At 41.9% G+C, this 23,103-nt stretch overlaps 1 protein-coding gene and 1 long non-coding RNA gene across 2 annotated transcripts; one reads left to right on the top strand and one right to left on the bottom strand.

The window, feature by feature from the left end:
• Window positions 1-7,111: 7,111 nt before the first annotated feature.
• LOC113564291 lies at window positions 7,112-7,455 on the top strand. Its single transcript, XM_026980545.1, has one exon. It carries the CDS (start codon window positions 7,135-7,137, stop codon window positions 7,243-7,245), a length of 111 nt encoding a protein of 36 aa, XP_026836346.1. The 5' UTR covers window positions 7,112-7,134; the 3' UTR covers window positions 7,246-7,455.
• A 13,215-nt stretch (window positions 7,456-20,670) lies between these two features.
• Window positions 20,671-20,983, bottom strand: LOC113564314. Its single transcript, XR_003407912.1, has 2 exons — window positions 20,866-20,983; window positions 20,671-20,785 (listed from the first exon to the last, which is right to left on the bottom strand). It is a non-coding gene; the product is annotated as an uncharacterized LOC113564314 (long non-coding RNA).
• Between the last annotated feature and the right edge of the window lie 2,120 nt (window positions 20,984-23,103).

Raw genomic sequence — 23,103 nt, 5'->3', positions numbered from 1 at the left:
AATATTGACAACAAAAGGAAAACTAGAGATGCAAAGAACGACAAGCCAGGTAATGAATGGAAGTATTCTTCTTTAGGTGCTGTTTTTGTTAGTAAATTTTATTATTTTAAATACCATCAAGCATACCACAAAAACGGAAAAATTGATAATTTATTTAAACGGCATACATATCAATTGGAATATTCGGAAATTCAGTATAGATGACTCAATACCGCCACAAGGCTACATTTATATATTTCATACTTGAACAGCAATAAGTCTAATCCAGCCAAGCGAAATATAGACTTTGCAAGTTATTCTGGGAAATCGCAACCTTGGTCCTGCGCGGCAATCAATTTTCCCAATGAATGCAGTGCGTTGAGACAATAAAACTCTGTGAAACTATACAAACAAGGGACTCGAACCCATTGTACATACGAGTATAGATATGTGTCCAGATTGCCGCAACTAGCGTTTGCCCAGCTCAAATGTTTACCCTGTCGTCTCGATTCGCAGTTCCAGGACGCCGCTCATCACGCACAAACGCACAAATTACTGGGGGCTGGGCTCCATTTGGGGGCGGAGGGGTGGGGAAGTGCCTTGACCAGCGCGAACAATAAGCAATAAAATTATATGCCATATTATACATATACACTGGCCAGCAATCCACTCACACTCGCACTCGCACTCGCGCCAATATAATTTTGAAATCAGTTAAGTGTTGGCTTTGTTCGATCGGGCGTTCAAGAGCAGTCCTACACTTGGAAAAAATACTAGTGAGATGGGCGGATTTATATTGGCCAAATATTACATTACTCATAAGTTTTGTTAGTACGAGCAAAGCTAGTGTCTTTATAATAATAATTATTAATATAATATATTATATAATATAATATATAATAATTATTCTAGTGTCTTTGGTACGAGTGCGTTACAACCCAATCCAAATTGATTTCAATATTTTGAAAATGATTATTATTATTTATTATTATTTGTACAACATTTAAATTAATATATTGATTCAAATATATTCGCATTGTATATATATTGAATATTTGCAATATGACACACTGTTTCGGTGCATTCCAAGCAAGCCGAACTTCTCGAACACCCCTCGCTTGGCGGGTCTGTCCTTTATTGTCGCGCTGCGTTGTGTGAGGAGTACATTAAATGCGCATCATAAATTTCATTACATTATTATGGCGTTGTTTGCGACAACAAGCGAGTGGCGTTAGCAGGATTCGACTACTTTATTGGATCGCCTCCGCTGCAGCGGAGCGACGTCAAATGGCATAAATAAAACTATCCGAATCTATTGTCTATCCATCTGCCAACAGTCTCTTGGCTTTATTAATGCACTAATTAGGGGGCGTGGGGGCACGCCCACTGCAATGCATTTTGTCAACATTATTTATGAGGCCGGCCAGTGGCGTCTTTTTCCCGAAAACTTCCGCCAACCACCCAAGGCACACGCCTTTATTTTGGCAGGCCAAACAAGAATGGGAGTGGGGTCAAATAACCGAATTGCGTAGGAAAATTATAGTGCCTTGCCAAAATTTAAACAAAGGCGCGGCTGTCCTCGTTGTCTGGGAAATTGATTGCTTGGCACTCGCCGGCGACAAATGGCAGTGAACTTATGTCGATAGAGCGCAAATGCGACTAACTGGGTCGGTGGGTGAAATAATATGGCTGAAAGGCTATTTTGATAAGCAGCTTATGAGCAAATACTTAAAACCTATTAAATAAGCGCTGCAGTGGCAGGTTGTTGAAAAGACTTTGAAATGGTATAGATGAAAGTATCTAGAACGTGTGCTGTGCGGCGGAGAAAGCACTTTCACTGCAACCTGCAGTGCCCCACTACATGGGGCTAAAAATTGCGAAATGTTCCGCAAACTGGAGCACAAAACTTAATTTGCAGCCCCAACATTGTTACGCTGCAGTGCCATCGAGAGGGTCAGACAACCGCAAGAAAAAGCCAATCAAGCTTACAAGCTGACCGCTTACATGGCAGGACACCCATAACAGGACCCATAACCCGAACCGAACCTTAACCCCACTTTGAACCCCCTTCCGGTCGACGAAGTAAAGGCGAAAGTAATTTGCAAGCCACTTTGCAGCGCCACAAAACGGGGACACTAAAAAATAGCTGTTGAAATAATTGAAAAATTTGCACTACATAGAAAATCGAATTATGAAGAAAGTGACGTTGGCGCTGGAAATATCACTTAACAGAAAACAAGAGCAAAACCCTATTAAAACCTTATTTATCCTGGCCAAAAAAACAAAAAAAACACACAGTGGATAAGCGAAGGCGGCTATAAGGAAATTATATGGACGAAGTTACTGCAAACAACCCTTGAGCAGCAGTAGCTGCAGAATTAATTGCTTTATATGGCGTGATAATTTATTGAAGCCCACGATGACCAACATGGGAGCAGAGCAGAAGGAAGGTCCTGTCCCTGGTCCTGCATTCTCCTGCCAGGGATAACACAAGTATTATGCCGGCAACGAGGCGTAAGGGTCAATCACATTAGAGACATGCGATTCGAGGGTGGTTGCACCCGGATCCGATCCCCGTCCATCGTCCTTCGTCCATAGTCCTTCGTCCTTCGTCCTCGTCCATGGTCCTTGGTCAAGGGTTGCCCTCTGCATTCTGCAATCTGATTATGTGTGCGGAGGAGGAGGAGGGCCGGGTAATAAGTTTTTCCCCGCATAATAAACATGCCAGAGGTATTGTGCGTTTGCCATGATGTTTGTACCACAACGGAAAAATATGGTAAAGCGTCTGCATAACTGCGTGAATTACGCAGCTAGACAAATATTTGATTTTGGGAGATGATAAGGCAAGTCATGACAAAGGCATTTTAATCGAACATTTTACTTGGTTACATGTGTCTACCTTGGAAAATGTTTCGTGTACATGTGGGAAAAGTATTATATTTGAAAGGTACCCGCATATACAAAAAGTCCAATTTCTTTTATAGGGTATTCGCGCATCAGCAACTTTCAACGGCGATACATTTTTTGTTGTGGAATTATTTCGCTTTTACCCAGCGGATATACGCACTGCCGACCGAGGGTCTTTTGTCGAGCTCAAAGGTATGGAATGAATATAATCAGCGCATTCAATCGACTTAATTTCATTATGAATACGGAGGCAGCTAAACGCTGCCCTCTCACTCGCTTTGTGCCATGATTTTCTTTCGCCGCTCGGCCCAAGCCGAGCTCATAAATAATCTTGCCAACTTGTCGGACAGGACACTCACCCCCCTCCCCTCCACCTATTTTCCGGCTACCCGGTTTCCCCGGTTTTAGCCACCAGCAGCTGCTGGCTGCTCGAGTTGCAAGGAAACAGCAGCTCCTACCACTTGGGCTGCTTTGGCCGCTGTTGACAAACAAATATGAAACTAATCCTTGGTAATTAGTGCGCCAACTTTTGCTGCATTTTGAGCCGGCAAAGGACACCAGGACACGCGGACGGGACCTTGTAGTCACTGCTGTCGCCGCTGGAGAGGGACTTGCGTGCTGGCTGCTTTTCCGTATCTCAGCGCCAGCCAATCTGGGAGAAAAGAGTGATACCAGTACCAGGTAATTTGTATTAGCTCGTTTAAAAATATAAAAAATATTTGCTGCAAATGTATTTTTGTATAGTATTTAAATGCATTTGCTTAAACAACTGAAGTTCGAATTGAAAGACTTGGTAAGCATTTTTCTTTTACCAAAAATATACATCAAATTACTGAAATGAAAATAATCATAAATAATTATATATCTAGAGCGTTGCACGAGTTATCTTTAAATTAGTTTGCACATCTGACAGGCACTTTGTCACTTATTTTTCCCAGTGCACTCCCAGCTCCTGGTCATAGGAAGTTTGGAGATTCCTTATGCTTTCTGCTTTTTGCGGTTTTCCCGGTCGCATCTCGGTGTTTTTTCTGCTTTTTTGGTCGTTTTTGTGGCGATGTCGTCGTTATTTTTATTGGAAAAGTTAAGCTTGTGTTTTGATAGGTTTCAGTCGTAAAGGGATTAATTAGTGCGGACTTCGCACCAGCGGCACCGCCAACAGGATAAAGCCAGCCAATGTCTGGCGCTACAAGCTCAACTTGCCGCCTCGTGTCGCAATGCATAATAAAAGTTAAGCTGAATTGCATAGTGTTTGCACATGAAATGGGACACGGGATCCAAATGGCGAGTGTACATATAGGGGTCGGCTTAATGAGCACGTTTTGAAAGGAGAGAGGTCATGTTTTAACAAATCATGTGGGTTCTTAAAGGTATTTTAAATATATGCATAAACAACTGCAGCAGCCTCTTTAGCTCTTGGGCTTCCAGCAACTCAAAACTCAATTACTTACGGAATTCCGCACACAATTCTTCATCTGACCACTTGTCTTCAGTGGAGTTTATTAATTTTATTTACCCTGCGACATTTCTCAGCTGAAATTCCAATGCTGCAGCATTTCCCGCTGTTTTTGCGGACGGCTTGCCGCCTTTTCTTATCTTTTTATTATGAACTGCAGCGACAATTTTGCTAGCCATGTCAGCGCATGATTTACGAGGCCGTGGCGTACAAATGAAAATTGTACCAAAAAGCGATGGGAGGGGCTCTGCCCGGACAGACAAACCTTTTTTGTGGCTCTGAAGTTTTGGCCACAAAACAGGAAACGGAAATGAGTGCGCAGAACGACGATGGCGACATGTGAAATGTGTTTGCTACCAAAGGAGCACACGGAAAACAAAAAGCACAGAAAAAGCGGCACCAGCAAACACATGCAAAATAAACGGGTTCAAGTGGCGCTCGTAAAAACTGGCGGCTTGGGTGGGGCAACTGGGTGAAGTGGGTGAAGTGGGCGCAGTGGGGAGGGGGCTAAAGCCAAAGGATAACTGTTGAATTGTTGGCCATAATAACAAGGCAGGCGACTCCCATGTGTGTCCGTGTCTGCCCGTGTGGGTGTGTTTGTGTTAGCCAGTCGCGTAGCAACTTGTGGCTAGCTTAATAGCAGTTAACAGCAAGCCGGCATAAGGGGTTGCGGACGGGGGTCAAAGGGCAGCTCTGCGGGTCGCCCTACACTCGTTCGAGTGCATGAAGAAGGAGCTAGCACAGTGTTAACTTGGTTAGTAAATCCCATTTACTTATTAGGCAGATGGATGCCAGCAGCGATATCTTACTTGAATGGCTTTTCTTAAGTTTAAAGCGTCATGGAAAAATAAATTCGCATTGAAATAAAGTGGAATTACTTTAATAAATTCTTCAAAAATATGATTCTACGGATCATAACATAAATCAGCTTAATATTAGAAGCATTGTGTAGGAAAAACTTAGGTAAGTGCATGAAACAGAACAAGAAAGTGCTATTAAGTCTAGCAACCAACGCCAACGCCAACGACATCCAGTGAATCCAGTAAAATTCAATAGAACAACAAACGAACCGCGTGCTGTGAAAACAATCCAATCAATTTATTAATTAAGCAGGCCACTCCGGCCAGAGGAGCGCCTGATGTACGGCTGTGTATATGGAGCTATGGTGCATATAGTCAGCCAACCGATTGTCTGTCTGGGGGAATCTGCAACCCCTTCTACCCGCGGATGGTGTGCGTCTATTTGTCTAGCTTTGTGCAATGGATTTTTAATGTTTTTCCGCCGGACTCGTCCGGTGGGTGGACAATAATGTAACGCATTGTTAAGTCCGCTTGGCACTTTTCGCACGCCAGCTGTGTCCGGCTGGAAAAGCGGGGAAACGCGGGGAAAAGCGGGGAAAACCCCCAAGGAGACCCAGCTAAGCTGCGAAGGAGCCAGCGAGGAAACGGCCCAGTCTTTAATGAGCCCCAAACTGCAATTACGCAAAACATTTGCGCCCTGCATGGCGTCGTCTGAAATAATTTTAATTGCGTTTTGCTTTTTATTTTATTGCATTTGGCGCCCTAACGATTTCGTTATGCTGGAGTAAATTAAACTAAAACTAGAGCCACCAAAGGAAAGCCATTAAACAGAGGACTTTAGTTCAGTGCAGCAACTAAAGTAGTGTACACTTTTGTCTGGATAATACACATGATAAATTTATCTTTGTTGCTCTTTTAAGGTCTAGCAAGAAGTGATAACAATAATTATCATTATTATTACTGCCACCTTAGGAATGTTGTTGCTGGTGAGTCATTTAGACCTTAAAAACCATTTAAATAAAGACTTTTACACCTACTTCCACTAACAGCCCAATCGAATTGGTTTGCTACTCCTTAAAGTATCTAAACAATAAGTTGTTCAGTTCCTAGAGAAACGCTCCATTACTGGTTGAAGCAAATTAACTTAACTTGGCAAAACCACCTGTTGATTTTATTACCTTTGAACCAAGTCCTATTACCTTTAAGCCATGGCTTCAGATGGCAGATAAGGGGAGATCGCTTATTAGATTGTAAATGTCAAGGCTCGAGTTCAACGTTTTTAGAGTCTAGTTATTTCTTAATGCCAAGGTTTTAAAATGGTTTAACAATTAGAATCTAGAGCCGTACCCAATCAATTTGTTCTAGTTTGCACTGCTGATGTTATGCCATAATCTTATGGCAAATCCAAACCAAATGGGGCTATCGGCAGACACCCATTGTAAGGATTTTTTAGCAAGATGCCAATTTTTTATTAGTTGATTATCTGCATGTCGACATAGATGGGAAGATATTTTAATCAACTCTGCATTCCTAATCTCAACTTCCTCAGATTTAAAAGCTTGACATTCATACGGACGGATGAACGGACGGGTGAACGGATGGATGAACGGACGGATGAACGGATGGATGAACGGACGGATGAACGAGCGGATGAACGGACGGATGAACGGACGGATGAACTAGATTGACTCGGCTATTGATCCTGATCTTCTACCTTCTACAAACTATTCAACGAATCTAGTATAACTATTTTACGAGTAACGCTTATAAAAAATATATTTGGAGAGTGCTATCATAAATCTTCTACAAGGAATGACTTAAAGCTACTGTATTTAGCCTTAGATCTATTGTTTCATTTGGGTTCATAACTTGTAACGTCACAGATGATTGTATTACAGCGATTAGGAACCGATTGATTCACTTGCTTGTCAAACTATTGCCAATCCAATTGTTCATACCTGGCAGTTGCCTCAAACACATAAATGCCCATTTCCCATGGAACATCCATCCATAATGAAGCTATCAGTTCTGATCTTGACCATCGTAGTACTTTTCCTCGGAGAAGCCCATCTCCAACCAAGGGTTCCTCCTTCTTTTGGAAAGTAGAATATAATGTTATCGCCATTACAATAAAAATAATTGATACTTGGTAAGCCGAAGGTTGTTTCCACAATTCTCTGACTGTATTCAATAATGTTCGAAGTCAGAGGCTTAAAGTTTTATATGCCGATCCGGTAGTTCAGGTTTACGAGCCAGTGCTAAAGTACATGACACATGAAACACAAGACATGATTAAATCATTATTGTAATAACTACGGTGTAATGTTTGATTGGTAGCTAACTATTCCACTCACAGCTGAGTACGTACTCTTGAGCTCATTTCCTCCAAGTAGCAATTTTTGTTGCACGTTTTTGAGATAGTTTTAGGCAGCGCAGGCGCACTGTGCCTCAGTTTTTTGGGTAGTAATTCACTCAAAATGTAGTTGGCTTTTTAAGCCTGCTACTTGTAACCCTGCGATTGGGGATGAATGCAATTGCCGAAAGGGGTGCTGTGGGGCAAAAAAAGGGGAGCGGATAGGTGGGACAATTGCAGCTAATTGGCAATAATCAGGCATCGACCATAAATTGGCGTTAACAAGGCCAACAAATCAGCGGAACGCTGCCTGTTTGGCAGTTGAAATTGTGATTGAGCTGGCGGCATAAATCAGCCAAATTGAATTACGAAAAAACACTGGAGCAATAAAATCTAGCAATTATATTTATGCATATATGCGGATGGCTGTGTGCCTTTCTCTGGCCTCGCGACAATTTAATTACAATTGGCCATGGAGAGAAATTGCAGTTGCCGCCGCACTGGCGCCGCAAAATATGCTAATTTATATTTATATGGATATGGAGTTATTCCCCAGCCGACTTTTCCGACACACCGCCCCTCACGCCCCCTTTGTGCATCGCCATCGCCCCGCCCCCTAAATTTCGATCCAACTCCAGACTCCCGAGGCTGTGTGAAATATTTTCGGCGGCGACTGCGGTCGTAAAATTTATTGTTGCCAAATGCATATTTGTCACATTTCGCAATGTGTTTGGCGGCCATAGAACAATTTACAAGCAACTGGGGACTTTGGCTAAAAGCCTTGCCCCCCTTCCCTTCCACTTCCACTTGTACATCCATCTGCTCGCGTTTGAAAAAATAAACTAAGGCCATCGGGATGTGCCGCACTAAAAGCGCCTTCGACTCGGCTGAAGCCCAAATATTTTATACATTTAATTGTCAGACATTCGGAGAAGCTAAGCTGAGTGGAGTACTCTTTTTTCGGAATATATATCAGCGAATGATGTATGCACTTTTGAGATACTCGCAATTCCTTATTCTAACAACCCCAAGGGTCCAGAAATTTCCATCGCCCATTCCAGGGGCCCACTAACTAAACTTGCCATCAACATGATAATTGGCCCGCACTTCTAGGGAAAATATCCATTGCCTTTTGCCCTTCAGCTGTCACAACACACAAACACTCAGCCACCCACACACACACACATACACACACCCACATACCCACACAACCACACACACTTCACACCTCAGAGACTCGCTGAATGGGAATCCCCTGAATGGTCGCTAAACAAAAGAAATGAAGTCATTTGTAATTAATGAGGTTTGTCACCCCAATTTTCCGCAACTTCCAGCGGGACCAAAAAAAGGCAACATCAGACTACAAAAGTGGGTGGTGGGCCAAAGTTCACCTGCCTGGCTGGCATATTGAAAATCACAGTCGGCGAGCAGCCGAGGAAAAGAAGAAAAAAGCATCCACAAAACAATCTAATTATATCGTTAAGCACACCAAAATTGGCAGCGGATCCACCCCTGAAAAAGGAAACCTCATCTTCACCCCTCAGGTGATTTTTGGGCGGTGATGGTGACCCCAACTCCGCCACTTCTCACCGATGTCACCTTGACAGACAGACAGTCAGACAGACAGACATACGCATACTTGACCCTGACAGACAGGCTGACTTTTGGGGTGACAGTTTCCGTTCGCTTGTTTAATTAAAATTATGTAAATAAATTTATTTAGCTGACACTGCGCTGTAATTAAGTGCAAGGGGAGCGAGGCTTTGCATCTGCTGCCTGACAAATTTGGTCCACCTTGGCGGACAAGTTATGCGCCGTCTTCAGCTGTTTACACGGAAAGAAACTAAGCGGTTTCTATAACAGAATCTTAATTTTATATATATATTATATATTATAATTTTATTTTACTGGTATCTGAAGTCTTTGCTGTAGCTATGAAGTGCTGCAATCGATGGAGCACACTTTCCTGTGTACCGCCTTTTACCTCCTCCAAAGTCTATATATGCTAACAAATTAGCCTTGAAATGAGCAATTTGCAGGCCATGGCTGTGACGCGGCGGAAAATGCTGGAGTGGGTGGATGGGTGGCTGGGTGGTTGGGTGGTGCTGTCTTCGCCGTGAATACAAACTGAATACAAACTGAGCTGACAGCTGCTGTCAGTGGGCGCACGTCAATGGCGGGATGTCAGGAGTATTAGATATTCCTTCCGGGTGGCGAGAGGCGTGAAAAAGCAATTAAGTGTGAAGTCCTTAAGTTGCCGCAACAACAGCAACCAAAAAGAAGAACAACAAAAAGTGGACTTTTTCCGTGTCTGGAACATGGAACGCAAATGAAAAATGATGTAAGGCATGCTAATGGAACTCCTTCACATCACGTACTGCTCTCCCCAACTTAAAGTTTAATAAATTCCAATGAAACCCCTTCGCACGAAGACCTCTCAATCACTTTTGGAGCGCAAGTCAAATAAATTCGCTTTTGACAAGTCGCACAGTTGACCTCACCAATTCGACATTCATGGGCCTTCATAATTCGCATGCAGACTAATGAAATGCCAAAAGTCAGAGGCCCATTTCGCATATGTCAACCACCCACTTTCAGCAGCCCCCACATGTACAGTGAACTCCACACGTGCTCCGTTGACGTCACCACAGTGAAGCCATGTTGACATCAACGTGGGGGAAATTGTTTTGATGAATGTGTCGATTTAATTGATGAATGAGTTTTTAAGCTGGCAAAAAATCGAATGGCATCACGTTTTTGCTGGCCTGGAAAAGTGTGCATACACTGTGCAAAAGAGAAAGATACTAATGTCACTGACTAATTAATGGTATAGAAAATACAAATATTTTTAATGAATGTGCAGGAACAATGTTGCCTTCAAAATACAAATTAGTTATATTGCAGCTCGGACAAAATTCACAATATCCCGGATGAAAGGAAGTGTTTTGCATGTATTTCATTTGATTTATAGCCGAGGCCCCTTGAAGGATGATCACCTGACAGGTGAGCGGACCTTAATTGAGTACTCGCACTGATGCCAATAAATGTGCTGCAAGGCCACCGGGTGGAGGAAAGTCAAAAGTCCTGGCTTAACAAGGCCAGGAATTCGAAAGCCAAGCGCGCAACAATTGCAAGCCGCAAATATCAATAAAAAACTAGTGCAACATGGAGCTGTAATGTTGCGATTTGTTCGCTAACCAAAGCAGAAGGGCGCCCCAAAAAGGGGGGAAATTCGAGCCCAACTGCTAGTCAGTCTCTGGCATGCAATAATATAAATTCCAGGCAACACACACGGCCCTTTAAACGAGGTAAAAAAGAAAGGAAAAAGAACAGCAGCCAGAACACTGGAAATAAAATCCAACATCAAACTATAAATAGAGTCTGGCACTGCCGCTGCTGCTGGCCGTGCATGTGCCGTTATTGGAGTGAATTTCTGGGAAAGTCTTGTGGCTTAATCTACAACAGCGTGCGGTTTGCCGGCAGCCAGGAGCGCCGGCAATAAAAGCCGGAAAACTGGAGCTGAAATGGGAGCCGCATGCAGCGGCGGTTAAATATTTAAAGCTTTCGGCTTGCGAAAGCCAACCGATTGGATGGGGGTTAGACAATCAGACAGGGCCGGAAATATATGAAAAGTTTCAAATTCAGCCGGTGAAAAAGTAATGAAAGAGTGTCATAAATTATTTAAATATATATAAAAAGTGCAAACAGTTAGTTTCAGACGTACAAATCAGTTCTGTATAGGATTGTTGGCTAAAAGAAAATTGGAGCTGTAAATATGTTGCGGGAAAGCACTATTTCCACCCTGGAGTGGATTACATGATTCCAGCTTTTCAGCAAGTGTATGTATGATTTTCAGCCACTTAAGATGTCTATCTCCCCACTTGACCACAAGTTTCCCCTTAAACTCACTTTAAATGGCTCGTAAAATGCTTTGTGATAAGATTTCGCCCACTTCTCGTGCACTTTCCAAATGTCATATTTCCTGTGACTGTAGCTGGACTCAAGTTAATTATCAGGCTTAACAGTTTGCTAGTTAAATTCCACCCCATCCGCCGTTTTGCCTCGAATGCGACACAACGTATAAAACTTAATGTGCCGCGTGCGCATAAAACAAAATTTCAACTGCAATTAGTCGTGCAAGGCTCTGAAATGCCCCCCATGACCCGCGATCCTCGCTGCACGACTTTCCTCTGATAAAACCATAAAAAATTTTCCGCCAACATGGCAAATAATTTGGCTAACGACATTTTGTAACTAATGCTGGCCAACCGCAGCAACAACAGCGATAACCATTAACACGCCCCCTTTTCCGAACGCCCATCGGTTGGGAAATGCAGCAACGGAGCAGCCAGCTGGTCATTAAAAGTCCACCCATAACAGTTTATTGTAATGCGACCGCTCGTAGGCCAACTGGACAAGTGGCCAGAAACCCGCCCCGCCCCGCCCTCACCGCCTCCATAGCAACCCCATCTTGGGGCTCCAATACGTTGGGGCTGCTACCCGGCGTTGCCACTTAATTAGAAAAGTTTTGGCGCGCCACGAGACAAAAGCCATTGACAGCGACGAAAAGTTGGGGAACGCCCTCGTTGCCGCTTGCTTCCTCCATTTCCACGCTCCTAAACCATCGGCAAACTGCATTCCACTGGCCTAAGGAGTTATATGGAGGCTGTGACACCAATAGACGTGGTGATACTCTATAAATATTAGAACCTTAGAAAAATTGGCTAGAACTACTTGGAGTTCTCGATAGAACACTTGCACATAGGAATTGTACGCACAACTCGTCTAAGACACATATACTTCTACCTTTAATTTGTAATAAATGATATGTTAAAACCTCTAATTATTTATAGTTCATGGATACTGTGAGAGCTTAGAATCAGATCCCAATGGGATCTGCAACAAAGAGTTATACCCGGGCAGCAAAGAAACATGCTAAATGTTAGGCTATTAGCAGCAACAAATGACATTTGACAAAGACAGCACTTTATTTTCGCTTTTTTCGCAGACAGCAGCCCAAAGACTTTGAGCTCTGGTAATGGCAGTGGGGATGGACGCAGTCGAGGAAGATGGGGAAATGGGTGCGGGAATGGAGGTTAAGTCAACTGAGGCCACCTGGTACCGCGAGGCGGATACAGTTCTCCATTCAGCGCCACTCTATTTGCGCATTTTTTCCAATTAATTGCCTCTACGTGGGCGTCCGCATCGCGAATGTCAACAAAAGCCGCGGCCTTGTGCCCCAACCCCCAACAAAAAAAGAAAGTACCCACCGATGACTCGGGAAATGGTGGAACCACCCGCTGGCAGTGCTGGCACAAACATATGTGAAACAAAAAATAGCGGGCTACAGTCTGGCACAAGATATAGACTCATCAATGGGTTTCAATTGAAAATTTTTGCACGGCACGGCTTTTCCTCTTGCCTTTCATTTGTTTGGAAATGGGAATTGGAAATGCGAGTGCAGCAAACAATAAGCAGTTACATTCGGCTCTTATTTGTGTGGCAGCATAGGCCTTCCATTTTTGGGGAGCAGCTGGTGGCCGCCAGTTTGCACAGCTGCCGCGAAATATCTATGCAAAATTTTGCCAATATCCCATGAATTGGGGTAAGTAAATGGCACTGAAGGATGTTCAATAGCGCTTACTTATTTACATGCGGCAAGAAAAATATAAACGCATTTAAAAAATTGTTTGGGAAAACGGAAAAGCTAAAATCGGTATAAGGTAGCTTCCTATTCTAATAACAATTGCATTGTTCCCATTTTTCTAGTATAAGCCAACTCAGACATTTGATAGTTTCAATTCCCATTTCTTGCCAGCCGTCGAGCGAGTTTGCATTACATATTAGTATTGAAATGGGCGTGCCGCCGCCCCCTTTCAACACCTACTTTGAAATGATGAGAAAGAGTCGCAAGCACGCGATATTTTAACAAATTCGCGACCATTTATCATTCGACGACACTTGCGGATAGGAAAGCCATGTCAGGAGCTGACGGAAGGTGGCCCATACGCCCCTCCAGCTGCCACTCCCCCAAACCACTACGCCTTTATTTTGCGCTGTCAAAACAAAGACTTCTTTTTCCAGCTCTTTTTGCCATCGCAACCACAAACAAGCGAATTAGCTGCCCTGCCACTGACAGGGTCTAGAATGGATGGTGAGAAGGGGCGGGGGTTGGGGTTGGGTCTGGCGGCTGGCGGCTCCAAGACTGTCAAAAGCAAGAACCAATCCCAATTGGCGGCTCAGGACCAGTGGATGCAGTGGAGGGACATCTTCAGAACATGCAAGTTGGCGGCAATTGAAAACTCATTGACAATTGACAATGGAAAAAATAATAGAAGAGCAAAACGACAGCAACTGGTTGTGTTAGTGGGGAGCCAAAACTCAATCGCAGTTACATTTCAATATGGTTACCCAGGCTTTGGCTAGAAAAGAGTGTATATGAGGATGATGTTTGCTACATGGAAGAATCAAATATATTTTACCATGCCGAAAATGAATTAAACGTTATTATTACGGACGAAAATGCGCTACTTACGTCAGTTTAGGTATTAATCATTTTATAAGATAAAAGAAGGATTCTTTCTATACAGGGTACTTTAACCTTGCCATGCAGATTTTTCCACCCTTTTCCCGCAGAACTTTGTTTTGCAGCTTGCCGTTGACAGGCAGCATTTTGTGTCCTTGCTGCTTTCAGCTACCCCGCTCCTCGGGATTTTCCTGCTGTTGTTCATTCATTTGTATTGGCATGCTGAGACGTTTTCTATTTGAAATTGTCAGCGGCAATTGATATGCATTGCTGTAGTTGAATGTCTCTTTGTTTTGTCTACCGATTGCGGTTGGCTCTGCTTCAGGAAATTGATTTCCACAATCATGCGGCACATGTACATACACACGCATAACCACTTGCCTTACAAATGCAGCCCCGGCAATTAAAAGAGAAAAAATCGAGTATAACTGCGATAAACTGCAGCAATGGATTGCTGCACAGTCGAACGCGCGCCTGCAAGTATGCAACGGCAGAAATGCATTTAATTTTCGGCCAGCCAGCCAGTGAGCAGGAATTTTTCATTGTGATTTGATATTTAATGCACGTACTCAATGAAGAAATTCCAACAGCAGCGCATTAGTAGACAGGGGCGTTCGGTAGCAACGCCTGCCAATTGCTTTTCAACATATTTGATGCGACGACGACTTTCGACATTTTGCAACTTGGCCACGTACAGGAGAAAATCGAAAAAAGAAACGGGAGCGAAAATCAAGAAGCTGCTGGAAATCGTTGCCAGCAAAGTGCAAAACCAACAACTGCTGCTCTCAGAAAAACAACTGTGACTTTGGTTAAGCATACAAACTGTATATAACGCACACAAACCCCTGCCAGCCAAGTGAAGTGAAGTATACGCCATGTTGACCCAACAACAAACATAAAATGTAATCGCAGCTAATAAGAAAACTAAGCAGATCCTTGCTGGTCACGATTTACGCTCGTTTCGCATTCGATTTGCGATGCACCACCGCTGCAGCAATGGACCACTGCACCACTGTCCACACAGCGGGCACAGTGGGGAAAAACACATGATAATAGGCGATACACGAATTAAATAACTGATAATCTCAAAAATGAGTAAGTAAAATATTTGAGTATTGCATTTGAAAAGCCACCGAACAGCCACTAAATTAGAATTTTTTTTATCCTTTTTATCCCATCTTGCCCCACTGTGCTGGCCAACGGACCTGAGCTGCCATGTCAATGGACATTTAATGGCGTTCCCCATTATGCGCCGCATCAAATGTGCCAAATACGCTTCGCTGGCAATAAATGCTGCATGGCGAGTTCTCCCTTTTGGATGCAACCGAACCTTTCTCCTGGCCAAGGCGACTCGTCCTCTTCTCCAACCTGGCCCCATCCTGGCCCCATCTTGGCCTCATCTTGGCCCCATCTGGCCGTGGTCTGCGTCTTCGTTCCGGCCACGATTTGCAATTTTGTGTGCATCAGCCTCGCCCGGCGTCTATCGTAATTTTTCGTGAATTTCTTCACGTACTTGCATTCCATCTTCATCGCTCGTCCTTCGTCCTTCGAATCCGATAGCTTCAGCTCCTGTCGCTCCTATATCTCTACGCTCTGTCTGCTGGCCAGCTTTCGGCCCCGGCTGCAGCAGTGGATTCTAATGGCATAACCTTTGAATAAAATTAGCATTATCGCAGCTCACTTTGGCGGCCATTCCGCTTCGCCCGTCTTCAGGTGTCTGTGTGTGCAGATAGTGTGTGTGCTTGGCTGTGTGTTTGGGGATCAATAAATATGCTCAATGACTTTTCGAGCGCCATATGATGCCTGAAAAGGCCATTAGAACCAACGCTGAGACAAGGCAATGTGGAGGTCATTCAGAGTATGCCTTCTCCAAGACTTGAATTTAACATTAAAAAATGCCCAGGGCTGAAGTTCTATACTCCATAACTCAACCAATCTTAATCGGATTTTAAAGTGGCATACCTCCAAATGTTCCTGGTGCAATTCTCTAAATATCTGCATTCAAATTTCGAAAATTTTTTTTATTTCATTTTTTTGTCATTTTTTTGATGTTATAATGATGTAAAGTTAAGATGTGTCCCAAGGCTGAAGTTCTAAAGTTCATAACTCAACCAATCTTAATCGGATTTTAAAGTGGCATACCTCTAAATGTTTCTGGCGCAATTCTCTAAAAAGCTGCATTCAAAATTTAAAATTTTTTTTATTTAATTTTTTTGTCATTTTTTTGTCATTTTTTTGATGTTATAATGTTGTAAAGTTAAGATGTGTCCCAAGGCTGAAGTTCTAAAGTCCATAACTCAACCAATCTTAATCGGATTTTAAAGTGGCATACCTCTAAATGTTTCTGGCGCAATTCTCTAAAAATCTGCATTCAAAATTTAAAAATTTTTTTTATTTAATTTTTTTGTCATTTTTTTGATGTTATAATGTTGTAAAGTTAAGATGTGTCCCAAGGCTAAAGTTCTAAAGTCCATAACTCAACCAATCTTAATCGGATTTTAAAGTGGCATACCTCTAAATGTTTCTGGCGCAATTCTCTAAAAAGCTGCATTCAAATTTCAAAAAATTTTTTTATTTAATTTTTTTGTCATTTTTTGATGTTATAATGTTGCAAAGTTAAGATGTGTCCCAAGGTTGAAGTTCTAAATTCCATAACTCAACCAATCTTAATCGGATTTTAAAGTGGCATACCTCTAAATGTTTCTGGCGCAATTCTCTAAAAATCTGCATTCAAATTTCAAAAATTTTTTTTATTTAATTTTGTGTCATTTTTTTTGTCATTTTTTTGATGTTATAATGTTGTAAAGTTAAGATGTGTCCCAAGGCTGAAGTTCTAAAGTCCATAACTCAACCAATCTTAATCGGATTTTAAAGTGGCATACCTCTAAATGTTTCTGGCGCAATTCTCTAAAAAACTGCATTCAAATTTAGAAATTTATTTTTTTTCAATTTTTTTGTAATTTTTTTGATGTTATGATGTGTAGAAATTCAACAATCTTAAGAAATGTCCCAAGGCTGAAGTTCAAAACTCCATAACTCAACCTATCTTCATCGGATTTCGAAGTGGCATACCTCTAAATGTTTCTGGCGCAATTCTCTAAAAATCTGCATTCAAATTTGGAAATTTATTTTTTTTACAGTTTTTTCTAATTTTTTGATGTTATAATGTTGTAAAGTTAAGATGTGTCCCAAGGCTGAAGTTCTAAAGTCCATAACTCAACCAATCTTAATCGGATTTTAAAGCGGCATACCTCTAAATGTTTCTGGTGCAATTCTCTAAATATCTGCATTCAAAATTAACAAATTTTTTTTATTTAATTTTTTTGTCATTTTTTTGTCATTTTTTTGATGTTTTTTTGATGTAAAGTTAAGATGTGTCCCAAGGCTGAAGTTCTATACTCCATAACTCAACCAAATTTAATCGGATTTTAAAGTGGCATACCTCTAATTGTTTCTGGCGCAATTCTCTAAAAATCTGCATTCAAATTTAAAAATTTATTTTTTTTTCAAATTTTTTTGATGGAATAAAGTCGATAAAGTGGATAAAAGTCGAACATCAACAGCCAAATGAAATAGCAATAATTTTAAGCCAAAAGTTGCATTCAAAACTATTTGCAGTTTTTTAGTCCCGACGCCCCAGCAACCAAACCTCCTCAGAGTGTAAATGTTTTTGTAGGCACACACACACATCAATTACGGGTTTTCCCCCCTGCCGCTGCCCGGAAAACTAATTGGTGGAAAATTAAGTTTTTGCGCCAAAATGATGGCAAATTGAAATGCAATCGGGGCAAAGCGGATTATTGAAAAACTTTCATGATTGAATTCTGCTGGTTGGCCCCACATCGGCCATCCCCTTCCGCCACAATACCCAGTAGCTCCGGATCCAGTAGCTCCCGCAAAAAGCGCAATGGGAACTTAATTCCGAGCAGGCTGCTCTGCATGTGTACGGTTGGTTGAGGCCCATATGCGATTGGCGGAGCTTATGGCTCTTGTGTGCCTGCCAAAAAAGAATCGAAAACGAAGAGGTAGGGGAGGAGCAGGGGAAAAGGGAAGGAGGCACGGCAAACAGGGCCAAAAATTGTGGCCCACACGGCGTTACAGCGATTTATATTTTGCTACTTTCGCTATAAAAAATAAATATGCAATAAAACAAAACGACAACGGGTTCCGACATATGCATTATTGTCCTGCTCGCTGCTCCTTTGGAAATATTTGCTAGAGAACGAAGACATAAACCTGAAAAAATATATGGCGCATTTGGCAGAAACGAAGGCAGGCGCAGGACCGAAGCCAAGACAAAGGCGTTTCTAAATGCCAGTACCACCTGCACTGCGAGAAAATTGGGACACTCAATAATAGTTCGTCATCAATGAAGATTTTGATAAGTGAATACGATGTTGATTGTAAAGGGTATTATAACAAGTTGCAGTTACATTATATATTCCCTTTACATTCCCTTTAAGATATGATATCTCAAGAATTGTTCTCACTGCGCCGCCGTAAGACAGAGAACAACAGGGCGTATACGTATCGTATTGTTCTACCAAATTGCGCTCTCAGCTGGCGCACGACTTGACTGCATCTACTGTGGCATTTGGCATGCATCAGAAAGGAGGAAAAGGGGGCACTTTATGAAGCGCGCATATGTTGCACCCCTTTCTGCACGGGCACAAAGGGCTGGATGGGCTAGGATAATAAAAATGAAGGACTCTGTGCTGTATTCCCCAGGCAAATCACTGCAGTCTCGGTCGCAGGCGATGGCTATAAAGCAAATCGTTTGACATTTGTTTTGATTTGCCATGATTGCTAAAAATATCTGCGAGACAGAAATGACATCGGCCAATGGAGATGCTTAAGTGGCATGCTGCACTCATAGCATATTATTATATGGGCGAATCACCAAAACAGCGCATAAAAACTCTAAGATCTCACTTTTTTAGTGCCCAATCGAAAAAATAAGCTTAGAATTTTGTAAGTCTTATAAAATGTGCAGTGGCAATAAAACTCTAAGATCTCACTTTTTTAGTTCCTAAACGAAAAAATAAGTTAAGAATTTTGTAAATTTTATAAATTAAAACCGCTTCCTTTTTACAAAATTTTTAACTGAATAGGAGTTCATACTCCCCCTTTACTCCTCCAAAATGCTTACAATTTCTAGTCAAAACTCCCACACAATCCTCCCTCACTAATAACCTTTTGGCACTCACTTACCCATTCCAATTGTGGCATCATAGTTTTCATCGAGTGACCCGACTGACCCTCTTAAGTGACTCCACTTTCCCGTTCAACACGGCGGCGAACGAAAGTTTCTTCTTATCATAATTTCGAAGACAATTAGCCCGCAATGTGTGCTCCTTCGATACGAGAACCCATTCCAGAAAAACCGTATCGATGGCAGCGAAACTTCGTCCGCGTCTTTGGGAGCCACTTCAAGTTTACAGCCGCCGGGGCCAAAACAATGCCAGACAATAATTGGCCAAATTTATTGTAATTAGCTGCACACGTAAGCACCGGGCATTCCATTCCATTCCCATCCACCCAGTTGGAACCACCACATGTGTCCGGACACGAAACTGCGGCGTAATTATTAACATTACAGAGGGATGCTCGTCCGGAGCTGAGAGCATGTTGTCACATGTGTGCGTGGCGCTTTGAGAACGCATTTAATTGCACAAAGCCTCTTTGCTCTTAGAGAGTTTTTAAATAATTTAGTTGTGTCGTTAGGCCGAGCACGGCCACGCCCCTTGTCAAAGGCATCTGGCAGGCAAGTCGGATGTACGGGGCGTACGGGGCGGCTACGTAATGCAGTCGAGTCACGTCACACAGCATGTCGCTAATTTTTCTACCTTTTTTTGCCACTCGGTCACAAAGTTTCCTTCACTGCAATGCGCCGGTTAAAATTTTCCCTTTTCTTTGGAAGTTGTCCCAAAAAAAGGTGGTATTTCTCGACGATGATAAATTGCGGATGAGGGTAAGGCGGGATTAGCAGGGCTTGGCTTCGCATTTTAAAATATACATTTTTTATTTAATAGCTAAAAAAGCGCTTGGCTCTCTATGTTTATGGTTGTAAATACCCTGTTTGTACGGTATTTATTTCGGAAACCCATTTAGCTTATACAAATTTGGCGGAAACCCTAAAACGGCTTACAGTTCCAAAAATATTCTTCTTCAAGTTCTATTATTCCATTGCTCATCTCTGCCCACACTCCTTTTAGCAGGTAAGATTTCGCTTTGTGCGCTTAGGAATCCTTAAAATGGCCTTTGTCAAAGGCGAGGTACAGTCACCACCTAGCGCGGTGAGCACGAGCATAACGGTATAGCTAGGAAGTGCAGCATAGCGCACGGCGCACGTTTCCTTTTTGTAAACTTTATTATTTCGTGTTAAAAGTAAATAAACTTAGCTCCCAACTTCAGCTCTCAGCCCGCAGTTCCAGAAGCTCCTCCACATCTGTCCACTTTTCCCCTGTAGATATGTGAAACGGGGAGTTCTGGGTGCTTTGGGTGAAGGGCACCTTCCATACATTGTTTGCCATTTGCGGTGGTCGGCGACAAGCACTGTCAGCCAGCCAGTCCAAATTGAAATTGGACATTAGACGCTAGCAACTACAAACAAACACTTGCACTGAGGAAAATGCCTGGTAAACACGGGCCGTTCTTTAAAACCTTTTATTTGTGATAGTGAATATTGTTTCATCTAAAAAACTGCTTTTAATCTCTTAATGAGCAATGACACCACCAGCCAAACAGGTACAAAAAGAAGCAGTTTTCTGAAAGTAAGAGGCAAAATTAGTATGCTGCTTGAATTTTTAAATGGTAAATGACTGGGCTTGCGTATTGGGGAACATACTTGTCTTTCTCGCCGTTTCCGTCAAGATAACTTCGCTTGAGGTAAGTAGCTGAACTCTGAACTTGTATGCCTAATAAATCCACTGCGTAATTGTACTAGCAGTCGGAAATGTCCGCCGTTTCTTCTAGGATCGGTAGAAGAATACACTTATATCGTTGTAACGATCCTGTAAAATCAAGGGCGGACATTCCCGACTGCGATGACATTGCTGCACTGGGTATGGAGCTCCGAATGCGACTGAAATTCAGTGCATAGGTACCACTATTTATACGAAAAGGTGAATAACGCGAAACGTTTTGATTAGAGGGGCCAACTGATAACCTTTCCCAAATATAAGACAATGTTTTTGTTGGACAAAGAAAAGCATTGCAGGTTCTGAGAAAGCGTTTACGTTTCTAATGATATCAATACCAAAGTATACTTTTAGACTGCCCCATACATGACATATGCTTGCTTTAATCACTGTGGAATCGAACCGGTTATCAAGCTAGTTTCTTCCAGTGCACGCATATATATTTAGATGGCAGCTTCTGTCGTCGCCGCGACTGCTGACAACTTCAACAACAACCACATTTGGAGCAACAACGCGAACAACAACCGAACACTAAGGCACACACTCATTGTGAATGACAACGCCCCTGGTACGTGATTTCATTTCCGTTGTTGCCTTTTGTGCATTGCTCGTAACTTGACTCCTCCATTCTGTTTTTTTATCACCCTCTCACCATTCTCACACCGAAATCCTTACTTTCCCCTGCTTTCTTGGGAAGCCTTTTTATCGGTGGATTTTGTGGTTTCTTAACACAGCCTGGCATTGCCCCAAAATTAATTTGCAGTGCATAAAAGATATAAATGTGAATCTTTACTATCCATAGTTTTGTAATGCAAAGCCATGGTAAAGCAAACAATTCAGGTTAAATACAATATCTGTATATACAATATATGCAGCAGAAACTAATAAAAGAAAATGTTTGCATATAAAACACAAAAACTTGAATGCAGACTAATTAAAACAACTTAAAATATTTTCGCAGACTTTTATAATCACAAATCAGTCTTTTAATTTGGTTATTTATCGTGTAGTTTATATGCTGCTATCTAGTTTTGGGGCAGCAACCTTTGCAGCTGCATTAATGAACAAACTTTATACTTTATTTTGTTCCATGATTTTTGAAACCAAAACATCATATATTTTGTTCATGATTTTTAGATTGATAACACCGAATAGCCATATTTAATGCCATCATTGGGAAACTATTTTAAAGAGCTCAAAATCAAAATTAGCTGGTAACCGGTTATTTTGCCTACAGAATTGTGGGATCAAATCGATTCAAATTTATTCACATTCGCCATTATCTTCACCAAAAACAGATGATGCTCCCATGTAGTTTTTCATATTTTCGAACCAAAAAATAATCACATTATTTAGAAGATTTTCTCTTCCGACAAGCAAAGGTTATTTATTGTCAGAACCCGGTAAATTTTATTAACACACAGACTGCTACTGGAGTATCACAAAACCGGCTGATACTAGATATGAACATTTAATTAGTAATTTATATAAACGACCTTTACATGGCTACTTAACAGGTCCATCTTAATTACGAGAAACGAAACTGATAAATCATCTAAATTGTAGTTTACACAAGCCCAAAAACAATCAACGCAAAGTCTTCACGTAAGTATTTATATTTATTCGTTTTGAAAACCAGGTATGATGGCCAGCCATCATAAGTGTGGTTGAATATCTAAGTGAGTAAACAATGGTTTAATTGAGATTCGCCTATGACAACATCTGCTGATATGCACAACCATAAACCGGGCCAAGTAAAAACAACATCGGAAGCCATTTGCCATGCAAATGACAAGCAAAAAAACCTAGCTGGCTAGCATGTCTACATTTACATACATGAAATATAAACAAATGCAGAAAAAGATTTGGTCGCCTGGTAGACCAAACTAAGCTCGGATACTTAACAACAAGTTTTTAAATGTTTGACCAGATGCGGGCCATGAATAGTGTGATTAACGCGTTTGCACTTGAAGTCCAAACAACACCCCGAATAATTCAGCAAGCGGTGTCCAAATCATGAAGCAATTATAACACGGCAGTACATGAAGTTTTTGACCTCTATAATAATTAAATTATTAACTAGTGGTAATTTGCAAGGGATACAAATTAAACTATCAGCCATTCAAGATAAGAGTTACGAGGAGAAGAGTTATGAATCAAGATGA

This window comes from Drosophila erecta, unplaced genomic scaffold, assembly GCF_003286155.1.
Source record: "Drosophila erecta strain 14021-0224.00,06,07 unplaced genomic scaffold, DereRS2 tig00000092-arrow-pilon, whole genome shotgun sequence".
Classification (NCBI taxonomy): Eukaryota; Metazoa; Arthropoda; class Insecta; order Diptera; family Drosophilidae; genus Drosophila; species Drosophila erecta.
The sequence above is the reverse complement of the archived record's forward strand: the minus strand, read 5'-3'. Positions and strand labels throughout refer to the sequence as shown.

Coding starts and splice junctions, on each gene's coding strand:
- LOC113564291 (XM_026980545.1), top strand. CDS start 7,135: ATGGAACATCCATCCATAATGAAGCTATCAGTTCTGATCTTGACCATC.